The sequence below is a fragment of the Triplophysa rosa genome, linkage group LG22 (genome assembly GCF_024868665.1).
Source record: "Triplophysa rosa linkage group LG22, Trosa_1v2, whole genome shotgun sequence".
Taxonomy (NCBI): domain Eukaryota; kingdom Metazoa; phylum Chordata; class Actinopteri; order Cypriniformes; family Nemacheilidae; genus Triplophysa; species Triplophysa rosa.
In genome coordinates this window covers 15,507,394-15,525,218 of record NC_079911.1, presented here as the reverse complement: position 1 = coordinate 15,525,218, position 17,825 = coordinate 15,507,394, and the positions used below count along the sequence as shown (strand labels likewise).

At 41.7% G+C, this 17,825-nt stretch overlaps 2 protein-coding genes across 2 annotated transcripts; one reads left to right on the top strand and one right to left on the bottom strand.

The window, feature by feature from the left end:
• The first annotated feature begins 1,895 nt into the window (after positions 1–1,895).
• pom121 (POM121 transmembrane nucleoporin) lies at positions 1,896–12,693 on the top strand. Its single transcript, XM_057321125.1, has 13 exons — positions 1,896–2,475; positions 3,536–3,745; positions 3,900–4,061; positions 4,211–4,291; positions 4,379–4,553; positions 4,639–4,730; positions 5,329–5,408; positions 5,575–5,696; positions 5,782–5,881; positions 6,015–6,395; positions 9,708–11,099; positions 11,654–11,755; positions 12,074–12,693. Exons 1-13 carry the CDS (start codon positions 1,922–1,924, stop codon positions 12,163–12,165), a joined length of 3,543 nt encoding a protein of 1,180 aa, XP_057177108.1. The 5' UTR covers positions 1,896–1,921; the 3' UTR covers positions 12,166–12,693.
• On the bottom strand, positions 12,174–17,581 carry nsun5 (NOP2/Sun RNA methyltransferase 5). The gene is made up of 10 exons (XM_057321126.1): positions 17,301–17,581; positions 17,041–17,160; positions 16,795–16,966; positions 16,326–16,434; positions 16,024–16,162; positions 15,839–15,954; positions 15,520–15,698; positions 15,183–15,384; positions 14,934–15,089; positions 12,174–14,764 (listed from the first exon to the last, which is right to left on the bottom strand). Exons 1-10 carry the CDS (start codon positions 17,391–17,393, stop codon positions 14,599–14,601), a joined length of 1,452 nt encoding a protein of 483 aa, XP_057177109.1. The 5' UTR covers positions 17,394–17,581; the 3' UTR covers positions 12,174–14,598.
• Between the last annotated feature and the right edge of the window lie 244 nt (positions 17,582–17,825).

The window sequence follows — 17,825 nt, the reverse complement described above, 5'->3', positions numbered from 1 at the left end:
GGCCACAAGAAAAGCAAAAGACGGTTTTCTTTGCTCTCACTGTCTACATGTTGAAAAATACACACTTCTACCTCATGTCAATTTAATCTACCTGCAATCTACCCTCAATCAATGTAAGTATAGGTAAAAGAGTTTATCTTCATTAAATCAGCTCCAGACACACACACAACTCATACGTCTCGTGTAGATTTGCAAGGCATGATTTTCCAGGACGTAATTGGCCCCGCCACTTCCTGGTTCTCGCAGGGCCATTAATCTGAGCCTGGCCGGGTTAAAACTATTAGACCAGCAGAAGGTCTTTACCATCTGCACTGATCTCATAGGAGAACAAAGCCAGTGAAGAGAATTAAAAGGTCGCATGAATGTACTCTAGCCAATGTGTGTTTGCGTATGCGCATGATGAGAGTGTTCAAAACTATAGTCCTTCCCCCTGGCAAATGGCCACACACACATCCTCCTCATGGGGTCTATTTGAAAGAAACGGCTGAACCATGAATGAAATGGAAATTAGTGTTTGAGGCTTTGGGTAACACACCTGCCCTTTTAAAATGTAAGAGCAGCTGGGTTTCGGCACTTCTTAACCAAACACTAATCTCATGTATACAACACACCACCTGCTGTGTAGACATCACCCATGCACTTTATAAATTTAGTGTTAAGAGAGGCCTTTGTGAAATTAAAGGGATACTTCACCTAAAAATGGAAATTCTGTCTTCATTTAGTCACATTCGAGTTGTTCCAAATCTGTTTAAATTTCTTTGTTCTGATGAACACAGAGAAAGATATTTGGAAGAATGCTTATAACCAAACAGATCTTGCCACCCATTGACTCCCATAGTAGGAAAAATTACTTTATCTTTTTTTTTTGCTCTGTTTAACATGAAAGAAGACATGAAGAATGTAGGACAGCAAACAGTTCTGGGGCACTTGTCTACCATTTTTCCAACAATGGTTGTCAATGGGGGCAAAATCTGTCTGGTTATAAGCATTCTTCCAAATATATGTGTTCATCAAAACAAAGAAATTTAAACAGATTTGGAACAACTCATTTTTGGGTTAAGTATCCCTTTAAGATACTACCAGGTGCATCACCTTCGCAAGGTCTGAAACAGAAACCTTTAAACAAATCTGTTAGATTACAAACCTAACAAATCTGCTTAATTATTGCCGTGGTATAGGAGTTTTCCCCAACCCAAGTGCACTAAAGAGATGACCACTGCTTAGCTAGTTCATTTTCAAAGTGCGTAAAGTGTAGTGCTGAAAAAACGTACGTAATGAAACTGCAATGAATGTGCGCGACACCAGACCTATTTTATATAATACAAGTACATTACATGCAGCTATACCTAATTTATGTGAGCTTTCATGAAAACGTTCAGTTAGCCGTGTCGAATCGACATTGAACGTGGATTTTGGGTGATTTGCGCCATCTAGAGGTTAAATAAATCACCTTAAACACACGGTTTTGCTTTTATCCAAATGGGACGGTTTTCAATACACCGTTAGTTATAAATACCCCAACACGCACTCTAACCATAATAGAAAACGTTCTGCATACAATCAAACTTAATTTATTATAGTATGTAGCGTGTGTACAAGTTCGTCCCCACACACGGACTATAAGCACAATAGACTAATGAACAAAAATATCTTATGCATTTTATTTATTTATAAGCCCAGACATTATTTGAACTGATTAAAATGTACAGTTTATATTCATATATATGAAAATCTTTTTAACCTGAATAATATTTTTTTAAACAAAGGCCAGTGTGGTGCCACATTATGACACTAGAGTGCGACAAAACCATTCCGTCTATCGAATGTGCACGCGTACAGTCACGAACAACCTCGAGACGTAAACAACGCGCGCCGACGCGGGGAATTATGGGATATCTTTACTCGGCGGCGCGGTGCCGCCATGTCTCCTGAAGATAAACGGCGGCTAGTCGTTATCTCCGGTGCAGTGTTGTCACTCTTTTTACTTTTACTCGTTTTGAGCTACATACCTGTTTACTTGTACATACTTTTTATCTCTGTCGCGTCCGGCGTCGTTTATTTTCACAAAGCGAAGGAGTTGCAGTTGTTCGAGAGACTAGGCCTCAATCCCCGACGTGGACTGAGCATCCCTCCGGCTCTACTGCGCTGGTTACCGGGCAGGACTTTGAGCGGAGTCCCGGCCGCTGGCAGAAACAAGATACGTAAAAGTGATGCGCGAAATTCCTTCGCGTCACCCAGCGATAGACATTTTGCGGGCTTTTACTATAGAAGAGACCAAACACTCAGTGATTCAGTGTTCAGTCCTAGGGATATACTCATGGGAAGTTACCTCGCCAAGCCTGAGGGAAGTCCTTCCGCAGCGGTGAGGGCCGCTGGAGGATCGGGGACTTTCATCAACCCAAGAGAACAGCTCCGGGAGAGACTCGCACGGCCTAACCATGCTGCACACACCCCTAACAGAAGACTGTCATTCGGGTAAATAAATCGCTTTGTCTTATAGATGAGAAAGCGTGCCTACTGGTCTCTTTGTATTAGGTTTAAATGTCACGTGGAGTTTTTGAATGACAAGTGATTTAACGTTGTGATCTTTTTTTTAATATTTCACATCAAGTGTTTGAAACATGCAAAATCTGTCACCCTCAAGTTTGCACGCTTTAGCTCTCACGTTTTTCCCTCCATGATTTGAAAATGTGGGAGTTGCTGGCCTGGTCAGGCGCAGTGCTCCTCCTACACCCGTTTAGACGCTTGACACTCCACGCACTGGGCTCCACAAAGCTTCCCAAGTGACATAAAACACAATTTTGACAACTTTGCGATGACTTTTACCTCAATGTTGTCTTCTGCAAAAGGATGATTCGATTTTTTTAGACAGTGTTTTGCATGTCGTTTACGTAGTGGCAAATACGTTGTTTTTACATAGAATGACGTTTGAATAGTCAAACGTGTTTCTTCACATGACTCACGAGATGATTTCCTTAAAATGTGTCACAATGGTTTTACTTATTGTTTTGTTAAAGTTTGTTGGTTAAAGGATAGTTTGACCAAAAATGAATGTCATGTACTTACCCTTAAGTCATTGCATTTACATTTGTGCATTTGGCAGACGCTTGCGACTTGCATTGCATTGTATTATGCATTTTGTTTCTGACTATGTGCAATCCCCTGGGATCCAACCCATGACCTTGGTATTGCTAGTGCCATGCTTTAACCACTGAGCCACAGGAAAGCTGCAAGCATGTATGACTTCATTTTTTCTGTAGAAGATATTTTGGACAATGTTGGTAACCGAATAACATTGGCCCCAAATTACTCGCGTACGTAAACAAAACCACGAGACATTTTTCTAAATAAAATGTTTTGTGTTCTATAGTGGAAAGAACCATACAGGTTTTGAACAACTTGAGTGAATAAATGGCAAGATTGTTATTTTTGGGTGAACCATCCCTTTAAGATCAACTGGATCTTTCTACACGTTTAAACTTGTATGAATGATATTCTGATGATCTGAACTGTTGGTAATGTTTCATGTCATCAGGGAACCTATGGGCACAGTGAATCGATTCACCATCACCCCCCACAGACATTACCCACTCCAGCAGATGGGGACGTCTCCCGTTGGAGTAATGCCACCTACAAAGTGGGATGGATTGCGTAAGAAGAATATCCTCACCCAACGTAACTCCCCAACTGTTCACAGCCCGGTCACAGTAAAGATTGCCAGACCAGATTCAACACAATCATCACTGTGAGTCACTTATTTTTCGTTTCTGCTTGTGGTCCGGTTAGGATATCTGATCTCTTAAGATTCCTTGACTCTAAAGCTAGCAAAAGTGTAGTATGATTAAAAAGACAAATATAGATAAGAACCATTGAATGTGTGACACTTTATCTGTTTCTAGCTTTAACCATCTGAACTCTCCGGTGGTCGTCACATCCCCAGGAATCGGGGCCCAGGCAGACCCTTGCTCCAGAGAGACTGTTCTGAGCGTGCTCCGAGAGAGCCGGAAGAGGGAGGTGGATGAGGAGGACAAGTGTGCGTCAGGGCAGAAGAGTAAAAGGAGGTATGTATGTGACCAAAAGTAAGAAGCTTTCCAAGACAATTGAAGAATCTCATAGCAATTATGTTCCATGATTTTTTTTGTATGTAGGTACACACAGATTACATTTGTATGTTTTTGCAATCATCACCTAAACTTTGTCTTCTTATCAGGCGAAATGACAGCGGTGGAAGCTCTCAATCAGCATTTGAGCCACTTCTTGCAAATGGAGCTCCTTCTCATCTTGTGCCAAAGTAGGTCACCATTGCTCCTGTACTAGTTTTAAATAGCTGTTCTTTATGATCGCAATGTCTAAAGTGATTGTCTTGTTTCTTTCTCAGACCTGGCAGTCTAAAGAGAGGAATGAATTCTTCTGTCATGGAAGAGTCCACTATGAAGAGATCTCGAACCTCCTCAATCAGCTCTGTGAGTGGTGGTCCTGTTCCCAGCGGAGTGCCTGGATCTGTTCGAAACCCTATTCGTAGTTCCTATAGCTCCTCGCAGGGTTATCCACAGGTAACATCCATAATCTTGGAATTTCTTTAGAGACATGCTGAAAAATACGAATTGATTAACATCTCTGTTCACTTTTCTTTTTTAGAGAAGGGCAGCATCCAGTCTTAGTCTTTCTCCTTTCACAAGCCCAGGAGGATCTCGCTGTCAGACTCCGGAAAGGGCTTCTAAAAAAGCGCGGTATGTGCTTACCGGGACGGGTTTCCTTAAATAATGATAACCTTCAAAATCACTTGAAAAATAGTGGCAGAGCTTAAAGCCCAATTTATGGTTCTGCGTCGCACCTACGCAGAGCGGCGTACCCTACTCCGTAGCCTGACGCGCACCTCTCCAAAAATGTAACAACACGTCAACTTAACGCGGTCCGCAGTGATTGGTCTGTTTGAACCCCTCCCTCAGGTCAAAAACCTCTGCGACAGTCATGTTTACTCAAACGCATTTCCGAATGAATTATCCAAGTAAACTATTTGTGCTTCTGTGTTTAACATCTCAAATCTGCAACAAAATTGACTGTTTATTTGCCACTTTCACTGCTAATGCTTCTCAAACAAGCTGCTTCTTCTTCGGCTCTTGTCTTGGTTACACAAGCAACACTAGCGTGGACACTGACGCCTAGTGGTCATTGCCTGTCGACGCGGACAACGACGTAGAAGTATAAATGAAAACTGACACGTAGCCTACGGCGTAGGTCCGACGCAGAAGTAAAAATCGGGCTTCAGCATGGAGGATTCTCTTGATCCTTTTTAACTCTTGGTTAACTTTTTTTTGTGTGTTCTAGGGAGGATGATGTTAGCTCACTGAGTTTCACATCCTTCTCAAAAACCAATAAGGAGACCTCTGACCCTGCCCCTGCTACAGGTGAGGAAATAAGTTTCTCTTTAAGTAGTCCTTTAATATGTGTTAAGTTCTACGTCTGTGTAATAGATATTGTTTTGTATGTTTTGCTGTGAGTTTGTTTAACTGACAGTGATTATTGTATATTAAAACAACACAATTTTGTTAAAACTGTTTGGTTGTTTTTTAGCTAAACTCACTCCAAAGTCTGAAGCACCTGTTGCAACATCAACATCAGACTCGGGTGGCAGCGGTAAACGCAAGCGCAAAATCCAGCTGGTCACCACAAACAGAGGAGATCAAATCTCATTAGTAAGTAAGAGAACTCCAGATTTGTATTAATGATGTTATAGTGAAGTGTGAATGCATATTCATTTGTTATGTTTCTTTCTTGCAGCCGCCACCTCCTGAACTTGGCTACACCATCACGGTTAAAGATCTGGATATGGAGAAGAAAGCAGCTCTCACCCAGATACAGAAGGTTTTGGAGGAACCTGGTTAGTTCTGTTTACTAATATCAGACCCACCAGAACTAAGCACTTCAGCATTGAGTGTTGAAACAGTGGCTCATTTAAGTATTCAGGAATATTAATGTGAACCTAAATCCATGTTGCGTTTTAATTTTTCCAGAACCAGAGAGTCCAGCTCCAGCCTCGGAACCAGCACCAGCTCCCTCTTTAACTCTCTTCTCTAATCCATCCATAACCTCATCGTCTGAGAGCACACCTGCTGCGAAGTCTCCTCCCTCTTTGCTTTCACTCTCTAAACCTGTGCCTGAGACGACACCAGCCACTAGCGCATCCCCTGCACCAACCATTGACCTCACCACCACCACACCTGGTGCAGTCAGTACTGCTCCTCTGACCCTCACTTCAGGCCTATCTGTCACTAGCACCCCAGCTGCCCCCACCTCCAGTATTTCCAACCCTCTGCTGGAGTCCCTAAAAAACATGAAGAATAATCCACTTCTCAATTCATCTTCTCTTCTGGGATCTGCAACTACAACTGCAGGTATGTCTCACTTAGGGAAGCCACAATACTCAATATAATATTGAACCGTTCGGTACGACCTCCACGGTTCAATACGTGTAAGTGAATTGCGGTTTTGCGTTTAATTTTTTCTGTGCGCTTAATTACACTGAGAACTTTGTCTGTATGCTGAGATAGATAAACGCATCCCCACGAGTAATATCTAATAGCGAGTGGTTGTCGGGCGGTGAAGCGAGAAGCAATGTGCTGTTGAGTATAATGCTGACTAACAGATGCAGACTGGCTTTATTGTATGCCCGTTGTACTAAAGTGATAATGTCCATATTTGGCACATCAAGAATGTATTTTTACACTCCATACGAAAGCAGCACGTTCGCATTGCACATGCAGAAAGAGCGTCTACAGCACCATGCCAAATTCCATTTGATGAAAGTCATGCCACTCGGCGGCCTTTCGGACAGCTATTTACGTCATGGCAAGAGCGCCTCCAGGCAGCTATTTAGCATTGCATTTCTTCCAATTTATTGCAATGGCAGTGGCGCACCTTGTTAATATATTATCTTTGGCCTTTCCCATTGGGCGCACGTTTACTTCGATTACAGAAATCGCAAGTTTTGCATTACGTCATTTTAAAACCCCTTCAAGAAGCTTATTTTGCTGGCATGTTGATGAACAGTAAACCAAAAACTGATGTGAGCTGCCAGTGTAAATCTTTACATTTACAGTGGCAAGAAAAAGTATGTGAACCTTTTGGAATTTCATGGTTTTCTGAATAAATTTGTCATAAAATGTGATCTGATCTTTATCTAAGTCAAGGGTATTGACAAATAAAATGTGTCTAAAATAATAACAACATTTTTTTGATCTTGCATGTCTTTATTAAGAACAACCAAAAAAAACTCGTAGTTCTTGTGGAAAAAGTATGTGAACCCTCGAGTTAATGACCTCAAAAAAGCTAATTGGAGTCAGGTTTTAGGACACCTGGAGTCTCGTTAAGATAATAAGTTTGGAGGTGTGGACTATAGCTACTTTGACTGATAAAAACCCCTCAAACTTTTGGAGTTTGCTCTGCACAGGAAGAACACGCTTATGTGAGCTGTGCCTCACCAAAAAGAGCTTTCAGAGGATCTACGATCAAGAATTGTTGATTTACATAAAGCTGGCATGGGTTACAAAGTTATTTCAAAGACTTTAGAAATTCACCAGTCTACAGTTAGGCAAACAATCTACAAATGGAGACACTTTGGGACTGTTGCTACTTTACCAAGAAGTGGGCACCCAGTCAAAATGACACCAAGAGCACAACGAAGACTCATCAATTAGGTAAAGAAACATTCCCAAATGACAGCCAAAGATTTGAAGGCATCATTGGAACTTGCTATCATCTCTGTTCACGAGTCTACACTACGTAAAACACTGAACAAGCAGGGTATCCACGGCAGGACACCATGAAGGAAGCCACTGCTTACTAAAAAGAACATTGCTGCACGCCTGAAGTTTGCAAAAGAGCACATTGACACTCCACAGCGGTATTGGCAAAATGTTTTGTGGACTGATGAAGCTAAGATTGAACTATTTGGAAAAAAACACACAGCACTACATCTGGCGTAGAAAGGGCACGGCATATCATCATGAAAACATCATCCCAACTGTAAAGTATGGTGGAGGAAACATCATGATTTGGGCCTGCTTTGCTGCATCAGGGCCTGGCCAGCTTGGAATCATTGAGGGGAAGATGAATTCCCAAGTATATCAGACAATTCTTCAGGATTATGTGAGAATGTCTGTACGTCAGCTGAAACTGTAGAAGGTGGGTGATGCAACAGGACAATGACCCAAAACACCGGAGCAAGTCCACAACAGAATGTCTTCAGAAAAACAAAATCCGCCTTTTGGAGTGGCCAAGTCAGAGCCCAGACCTCAACCCAATAGAGATGCTATGGATTGACTTGAAGAGGGCCATACACATGAGACGTCCAAAGAATATGACCGAGCTAAATCAGTTCTGCCAGGAAGAATGGGCTAAAATTCCTTTCTCAACGATGTGCGGGTCTGATCCACAGCTACAGGAAGCGCCTGGTTGAGGTTATTGCTGCCAAGGGGGTCAACCAGTTATTAATTCTAAGGGTTCACTTACTTTTTCCACTGCCATTTTCTCCGGTGTGGGCAGTCGTGGCCTAATGGTTAGAGAGTCGGACTCGTGACCAGAAGGTTGCCGGTTCGATCCTCAGGGCCGGCGGGTAACGAGTGAGGTGCCCTTGAGCAAGGCACCTTACCCCTACTTGCTCCCCGGGTGCTGCAGTGATAGCTGCCCTTTCACCACTTGCTGTGCACGTTCACTACTCTCTGGATGGGTTAAATGCAGAGGTCACATTTCGGGTATGGGTCACCATACTTGACAAATAGGTCACTTCACTTTATTTTGAATGTTGAATGAGTGTGTTCAATAACGACATGAAAGATCAGAATTTTTTTGTTATTTTTAGACACATTATGTTTGTCAATACCTTGGACTTAGATGAAGATCAGATTACATTTTATGACAAATTTATTCAGAAAACAATGAAATTCCAAAAGGTTCACATACTTTTTCTTGCCACTGTATTCAATACACCAGGAATTTGTACAAGTTGATTTTTGCTTAAAGATAATAAAATAAGTAAAGTAAAATAGTTTTTTTTTCTTGGTGTGCAAACACCGTTTGATAAATGACAACATCTTTTTTGTGTACAAACGAAGAACATGGCAGCTTTATCAGAGATCAAGCAGAAGGTGTTGGCAATACTTTGCTACGGCAGATTAAGTTTATACAGACGCATACGCATACGCAGATGCAGAACTACAAAACAAACGCACATAAAAAAGCCATTCACCCCTCAGAGTTCAACAGCGCTCTCTGCAAACAGAGAATTTCAAGACATGGCAATTAACAGGCTGTCTGTTCCAGACAAAGTGAAGAGTAATGACAGCTACGCTCCCCCGTGGCACAAAAAAGGCTTGGCACAGTGACTTCGTACAGTGATGAAAAGATAAGTGGTCTTAGGAATGAGCCAATGGCCCGAACATGAGGGTACATGGGATACGAATAGTTACAAATGGGATACAAATAGTTTTTTTTCTTAAGTTTTACTGTTCTTGTCACATAAGCAGAAAACAATGAAAAAACACTTTAATGTGCCGAATCCATCAGAACCGAAAAACGGAGGTTCGTATTGAACCGTGGGTGAGCTGTATTGTTGCATCCCTAGTTTCACTGATGTAATGTTTTTATTGTTGTACTGCTTAGTTGTTCATGCAAGTAACAACTTTCTGTGTTTGTCACTCCATAAACAGCTCCAGCAGTGTCTGCTGCAAGTCTTTTTACACCTGCCCCTTCCACAAACTCCGGTGGAGTTATAAAATCTGAGTCAGGCCCTACAGTGCTACAGTCCTTGCTTTCAACACCGTCCTCCATTTCGACACCTGCTTTAAAGCCAGCCCCCTCCATGCCCTCTGCCTTCGCTCAAATCCTGGCCCAACCTCTTCAACCATCACCATCCAACTCATCATCTCTAGGAGGAGGAGGAAGCTTATTCAGCCTTATCAAACCCGTTGCTACTCCTGCATCTCAACCGCCTGCATCTACAACTGCTCCACCTACAGCTGCGGTTGGTCCCACCGTATCAACAAACAGCATCAGCAACCCTTTGTCGTCTGGGTTTAAGCCCATTTTTGGCGCAGCAATTAAGACCCCTGCCTCTACAGCGGAGGTTAAGCCCACTCAGCCCACCTTCAAACCTTTATTCGGCAGCACCACGCAAAGCGGCGGTGTTTTTGGGCAGACCACTGCATCAACGATGTCAACCCCTGCTGCTCCGGCTACACAAACCAGCAGCATGTTGTTTGGTGGACTAACCAGTACCCAGCCACCGGCGGTGCCTGTTTCCTCCGCCGCTCCCACACAAGCTCCCAACCAGTCTCTGTTTGGAAGCTGGAACGCAAAAACAACGTCGGCTCCCACCGCTAACGCCACTTTCCAGTTCGGAGCTGTGGCAACCACGACCGCTGCCCCTGCGCTGAGCACCACTACAGCCAGTGCAAGCGTCACCACCTCTGCGTTCCAATTTGGCGCAGGGAAACCTTCACCCGTTCCACAGACCCAAAGCACGTTCACGTTCGGCCAGCTGTCTGCTAACCAGAATTCCACTTCCACGCCGTTCGGTGGGTTAGGCTTGACCACCACCACCTCGACGGCCCCCACTACGCAAACCACTTTTGGAAGCTCAACCTTTACAGCGTCAGCCTCACCCTTCCCTGGGACGACACAGCAGACCCCTGCTGCACCAAAGCCTTTTGCATTTGGTGGCAATAGCAGTGCAGCGCCGTTTGCGTTCGGGGCAGCCCCCAGCACGGCCGCACCTGCGTTTGGGACTAACAGTCAGCCTACGTTTGGCGGAGCGTCGTCTGGCTTCTCTTTCGGTAACACCACCATCCCTTCTGTGGCTCCTGTCTTTGGAGCCTCCACACAGACTGCCGCCCCTCTTCCTGCCCCAGCTCCAACATTCAGTTTTGGAGGAGCCTCAACAGGCACTCAGAACCCTGCACCAAGTACTCCTGCGCCTCCTTCTGGAGGCTTTAACTTTGGAGCATCGATGACGGGAACGCCATTTGGAACCCCTGCACCTGCAGCTCAAACACCAGGGTTTTCTTTTGGTGCTAACAACATGGATAACAAACCGTCTTTTGGTAAGTGGATTGGTTTATTATTATTCTTAGAGAATTTTAGCAATATTTCACATAAAATGGGATAGTTCATCCAAAAAGAAAACTTTGCCATAATTTGTTCATCCTTATGTCATTCAAACCTGTATATGACTGTAAAACAAAAGATACTTAGAAAAATGTTTCAGTGGTTTTGTCTACAATGAAAGTCAGTGCTGCCCAATGTTGTTTGGTTACCAACATTCTTCAAAATATCTTTTGTGTTCTGTAGAAGAAAGTCATACGGGTTGTGTTACAGAGTGAGTACATGATAAAATATTTTTTGTGAGCAATCCCTTCAAGGATTAGCCTAACAGTGGCACTCCACCCAGCAACCACTGGTATAACCAGATTGTGTCAGACTTGTGAAAACTTGCAAAAGTGAATTGTGTTTTCATAATTGAAAGATAGAAGCCGCTCTGTGGTTTGCTATGATAATGTTGTTGTATAAGATGAAGTTGGCAAAACAAACCTTCTATATTAATCATGCAAACATTATTTTCTTTGCTACCCGTAACTTGTTATATTTGTTGTTATAGGAACGTCAACACCCGCTTTTGGCCAGGGATCTGCAGGAATGTCGATGCCGTTTGGAAGTCCTGGAACTCCAGGATTTGGTGCAGTGGGTGCTTCATCATTCGGTACGATATAATTTCTTATGTGTGCAAATACTTTAAAGGTGCGGTGTGTAATTTTTTGGAGGATCTATTGACAGAAATGCAATATAATATACATGACTGTCTTCAAAGACCTTATATAATGAAGTGTTATGTTTTTATTACCTACACTGCGGTTCTCCTTATATGGAATTTGTCATGTTGTTTCTACAGTAGCCCTAAATGGACAAACTGCTCTACAGAGCACGTTTCGTAAATACCCTATCTCCTTTGGCAAGGAAGCGAAAACGTGACAACTTCGTCCTGTGTTTGAATATTAAATGGTTCCGTTATATTTTCTAGGTGCTTCACCAGCCACCTTCTCCATTGGAACGGGCTCCAAGCCATCTGGGCAACGTCGATTGCAAGCACGCAGGCAACAAAGGAAGAAGTAATACGACTGATCTGAGACCTGTCCCTTCAACCATACATCATTGTTGTGTGGACTCTGTTACTATTACTTTGGCTATCCCACCTGCCCCAGATGCAACTGCTGGTCCAAACAAAACATGGCTCTTGATCAGACCTGTGAGACCAATCTCACCTCTACAACCTTTCAGACTGCCAGGGCTGGTCAGGTGTGTAGTATCAAGGCTCATGGGGAGTGTAGATTTTAGAGCGCTGGGCTGCCGCGTCCTTGATGGCGGTGCGTCCACTGAAACTCATCAATGGTCCTCACTGATGGAGTCTGGAGTTGCCTGATGAGGAGATCTTGTGTTGGGGAAGGATGGTGAACTGGATGGGTTATACTTGAAGAAACGAAAGACCAAGACTTTCAATTCTAAATTTAAACATGAAATGCAATCCAGGTTTGTTGAAAGAAATGGAATTTTATTTGAACTTTGTTTGTTTATTTTTGGCTGACGATGCATAATCAGATGCGCGTTATTTTTAGATCAAGTAAATATTTTTCCCTCTTTGTAGTTAGTCTTTATTGTCATGCTTTTGATCATTGACTGACATGTTTAAGTTTTCACCAAACGCCCTCAAAAGAGTGATCATTTTACCTGTTTCATTTAAAAAATGAAAACGCTGTTTTTGTCCGAGTGAATGGATTGAGCTGAATAATAAACAGTTTAACTTTTCCACTTTTTTTCTGCACATTCATCTAAAAGAGCCACCATATTGGGAAAGATCCTGTTGATTTCATTACATTTATACTTTATGCACTGACTTCTCTGTTTGAAACCAAAGCTGATGTTTTTAGCCTAACGTGTTCACCTTCATCACACCGTCAGTGTGCTTTTTGGCCGTTGTACTACCTCTCAACTTTAAATGTGTATTTGTATCTCACCTAAAGTGTTTTACGAAGTCTCATTTAATATATAAGTTACTGGTATTTATCCATGGAATAAGTAAATTCTGCACTTACCACAGACACATAGGCATGTAGCTCTTCACGCTTAACCTGTAGCTGTAATCTTCAAAAACACAGAAAGTTCATTTTTTCAGTTAGTTCTTTTCTTATTGCAGTGTGCCTTAGCGTGTTTTGCTTCTGGTTGTATATTATGACTGATGTCTGGTTTGTACTTGGAGAAACAGACGCCAGTTCTTTCATAATGATGTGTGCAAAAGTTAGAGATTGTAGACATTGTGGAGAGTTTGAATGTTTTTTTTATTACTGACCGGAGTGATTCAAACTAGCCTCATGCAGAAGTGCAGCTTTGAGTGACCATACTTAAAAGGATTATATGCTTTAGAAAATGTATGTTTGACTGTAGATATGCAAAAAAAAGAAATTGAAAATGCCCCAAATGTGTGAATTTCAGGATAATTGCTGCTTTTTTGCAGAAAGTTTAAAATAATTTTCATTCGGAATTTATTAATCCTAGAGAGCCATGAAAGATTTTTGTATGTCAATTTTTGTCTTTGCATGCACACCATGTTTGAATTTTGTATGAACCATTCCTGGCTTTGAATCCTTATGGTTTTGTGCATGCTTGTGATGTGTTTATAATACCAAGATTTAGCAATTAATTGGCCTGTGATTGAATCAGCATGTCTTAAGAATGTTCCTGAATGGGAATCTGTCAAACATTGTGTGGACCACATAAACCCTAGGAGTTTAAGTCTTAATCATATTTTTAGGTTTGATAGAGCAGTGTTTTTTTTTACATCTGTTCAACATAGTTGTATTTCTACATAACACTGGGTTTATTTACTATTACAATGCACAAATATGGAAGCACAAGAAGCACCCTTATTTTAATGTTTTATTTTTGTTCACCCCTTTACATGTTTTCGATCTGGTAAATGTACTTACGGACATAACTGGGGAACAAGTATCTTGTTTTTAAATGCTGGTGGTGTTGTAGCTTTTCGAGTTTTCCTTTATTATTAGAAATCCCCACAAATGAAAAACTTCAACACGTAGACTGTTGGGAAAATGAGACGTGTGTTGAGTTGAGAGCTGGATTTCTCAAGCTGTGAATGTTCGACAGCTGTTGTATTATGTATTTTCATATGTTGCTGTAAGTGGATGCCCAGTTCGTGTTTGTGAGTAAATGGCATCACCGCTAACCCTCAAAGCGTGAATGGAGCAGCGTGCAGACTGCGATCTGTGTCTGCTCGAAGTTCTGATAATGACATGCTGGTTTTCAATAAAACTGTAAAGTTGACTTTAATTGCGAATGGTACTTGTTATTGCATGACAAATAATTCACATGCTCTTTCGACTGCTCGTTTTTATGAGGTTTTAAATAACTAGTGGGGCAGAAGAAAAGAAAATTTGCATACGAACGTCAAGCAATCTTGCCATCACATTTTTTTAATGAAAGCTCAGGGGCATCAACAACCGTGTAATGGTAGTTCAGAAAAGCTGATGAGTCTCATGATTCTAGATTTTGGGTTTTTTTTCGGTTTCTCTTCCTTTTCTTTTTTGAGCCTGGGTTTGTAGGATGCTCGCTCGCAGTCTCCGAGTTCTCTTGTTCCTCATCAGGTGCACTAGACTGCTGTATGTCCTGCTTTTCCTCACCACCAGCGGGCAATGTTGTGCTGTGACAATAAAAATACACGAGTACAACTTACGGGGTCATATCCCCCCCCTCAAAGTGATATTACAATTTGCAAACCTTTTTTAACTTTACCACCATACTTTCAGATAATAAAGCATCTCACTCCCTAATAATAACTAATACAAATTAAAACATTCTAACAAACTTACGTAATCAGGACGTTTTCTCCCTCTCTCTGCAGGGAACGTTTCTCCAGCATGGCCACAAAAAACCCATGAGTCCGTGTTTTTGCTGGGTTGGCACGCAGGCACTGTTTGAAAGGGTCGTGACCCCTCTCGGGCCAGTTTGGAAGAAGATGGACTAATCTACAGGTACAGACAAACGACTTTAAATACTATTCTTCTCATATGATTCATACAATAAAGACACTTAAAAAAGATACTCCTAGAGTATGTGACCTGAATCCAGGGTTCTGTTGCAGGCAGGCAGACACCACGTTCTCATTCTCTTCTGAGTGAACGGAGCAGGTGGAATACACGACACGTTGCACCTGAGGAAACTGCAGCGCGTGGTTGAGACAGCGCAGCTGAAACGCAGCCAGCGACTGCAGACGCTTGTCCTCCTGCGGCTCTAACGCTTTGTCTCGCAAACACACCATTCCTGAAACAAAAACAGTGCTGGACCTCACTTACTACAGCTATATCTGCTCAGTGGAGAAAACAGAAAATGCTACTGAGGAATTGGGACAAAAATATTGTTTTAAAAAGCAAGGATTGATGCGTTCACGTTTATTACCTGATCCACTACAAGAGGGGTCCAGAAGGATGTACTTAGCCTCCTTATATTCAGAGCTCTGTGGGTCTACTTTCAGAAAATCCTGATTGGCCAGCTGCTGACATGTGACCCCGGCACGCAAAAGAAGGGTGCTCATGGTGGACAGGCGTTTTGTGTCGAGATCGAAAGCGAACAGCTTCCTGTTCAAATAGTGAAGAAACATCATACAGATACTAGACGACTTAAAATGTACATTATGTAAGCCTACTAAGCATAAATCATAACAAAGAATGTCCCAAGCCTTATTCTTTAGTGTTAGGCAAGAACTCATAAGCTGTACCCTTTATTTTTCATTATGGCAGCTAGATGGCTGGTTTTGTTTCCTGGAGCTGCACAAGCGTCAATCACATGACTGCTGACTGGGGGGTTCAGGAGAAAAGCAGGAAGACAGCTGGCCTACAAAAACATTTTCATTAACCTACCAGGTTTAACATAACGCAGAAAAGCGGGTGTTGTATGTCTCACCTTATCTTGCAATATAATGTGGCCTGCTTTATAGAGGAAGTGGTTGTGAAAGTCCATTTTTGCACTGAAAACCAGAAGATCTTCGAGATGAAGATCACAGAGAAATGATTTCCCAGACAGCCGATCAAGATCTTCAAGCCTGAGAAGAAAGACATAAAGCAGAGGACAATAAACATGAGAGATCAATTCCATAAACATTGTATGCTTTACAAAATAAATACTTTTCCAACACATCATTAAATAAAAACAATGATAACTATAAAACGTATAAACTGTTTAGAAATTGTCAGAGGACAACTAACCGACTAGCTGTACCCTGATATGTAAATCCTTCTCTTTTTAAATAGTCAATGACATCCTCAACAGTTGTTTTCAATGTGTTCACCCGCACAAATCGTGGAATTACGTCACCTAAAGAGGCGGAGATATGCAAATGAACCGGAATGAGCTTTTATTGCCAAATATGCACACAAGGATTTGTAGTTAAGACATATTAAGACAAGTAACAGAATAAAATGACAAACTAATAGATAAGACAAAATAGACAAAACATACGTAAATACAGTCACAGATACAAATACACATATTACGAAACAACAGCCGTTTTAAAGTTTCTAAATTATAATATATTTTATATATTGTTTAATAATTATATAATGATAAAAAAACTGTTTTTAGGAATGCTATAAGAACTATATAGATATAACTGAAAGCATATTTTAAACATTATTTTACTAAACACAACACATACTGTTTATTGGTTTACGTTACCCTGCATCTGCTGGAAACCGGAAGGTAGCAGATCCTCATTTCGACTCACTTTCCTCTTGATTTTAATTCGTGCCAGAGCAGCTTGTAGTCTGGATCGATGTTTCATCATCATGACCTTCCAGGTGCCTCCGCATTTCACCCCACGTCCAATGAGCAGGTCATACGCCAGCACCTGTCCTCACACATGCACATCTATGATCAATAAATACAGCCACGTGTTTTCTATGGGATGATACGGTTGCCTACCTTTGCCAAATGAATCCGGAGTTTTGTTTCTTTTAGAAAGCTGGTGCTGTCGATAATCTCCTGCAGGACCGATGAGTATTTATGTGTCTCGCATACGAGTGCAAAGAGTTGTTTGATATTCTGATAAAAACATATTTTTTTTAATCAAGAGGTGGAATGAGAAGAGATAGACAGGTTACGTGGCAATTTGACGTTATGTCTGAAACTTATATAGTTACAAATGTCTGGCATGGATTAAAGGCAAGTACAAAAACACTTACTTGGTATTTACTTTCATAGACAAGAGTTTTCACAGCCCCCTTTTTCTGCTCCACTTTATCAAGAATCTCTGCTGCTTTCATATAGAGAGCCATGCTTAAGATAACTACGCTTTAAATAGCTAACCGAAACTTCATACATTCAGATAAAGCTAAAGGTAATGCCGTAAAAACGTAATTTCTCTTGCTTTGAAGGCGACCAAGTATGCACGTTTTCCTCTTTGCCTGGTTAGATTCGCAACTCCTTTGCGGCAGTTAGTGTGACAGGTTTTACGGCAGCCATTATACTGATGAATGGCCACTAGGGGGACCTAAAGATAGAGTAATCGCCAGTTTAGAGACTAGAAAGGTCTCCGAGAAATGTTGAGATTTTCTTAAAAGAGGTAGAGATAATATAACATAAACATGTGGCTTACAGCATATGCATGCTCCGAATAAGATATTAAAGAAACTGTTGTGGACCGAAAGTACCCACCCCTGAATCTGAATTGCAAATGACTAAACTGACACGTTCAGATGCTTCCAAAG

What these genes read in the sequence shown, in the direction of transcription:
- pom121 (XM_057321125.1), top strand. Translation starts at nt 1,922, where the DNA reads ATGTCTCCTGAAGATAAACGGCGGCTAGTCGTTATCTCCGGTGCAGTG. An exon ending in GATTCAACACAATCATCACT is followed by an intron (nt 3,746 to 3,899) that starts GTGAGTCACTTA and finishes ATCTGTTTCTAG; the next exon opens with CTTTAACCATCTGAACTCTC. An exon ending in TGACCCTGCCCCTGCTACAG is followed by an intron (nt 5,409 to 5,574) that starts GTGAGGAAATAA and finishes GTTGTTTTTTAG; the next exon opens with CTAAACTCACTCCAAAGTCT.
- nsun5 (XM_057321126.1), bottom strand. Translation starts at nt 17,393, where the DNA reads ATGGCTCTCTATATGAAAGCAGCAGAGATTCTTGATAAAGTGGAGCAG. An exon ending in CCCCTCTTGTAGTGGATCAG is followed by an intron (nt 15,385 to 15,519) that starts GTAATAAACGTG and finishes TTTTTGTTTCAG; the next exon opens with GAATGGTGTGTTTGCGAGAC. An exon ending in GGAGAAAACGTCCTGATTAC is followed by an intron (nt 14,765 to 14,933) that starts GTAAGTTTGTTA and finishes TTATTGTCACAG; the next exon opens with CACAACATTGCCCGCTGGTG.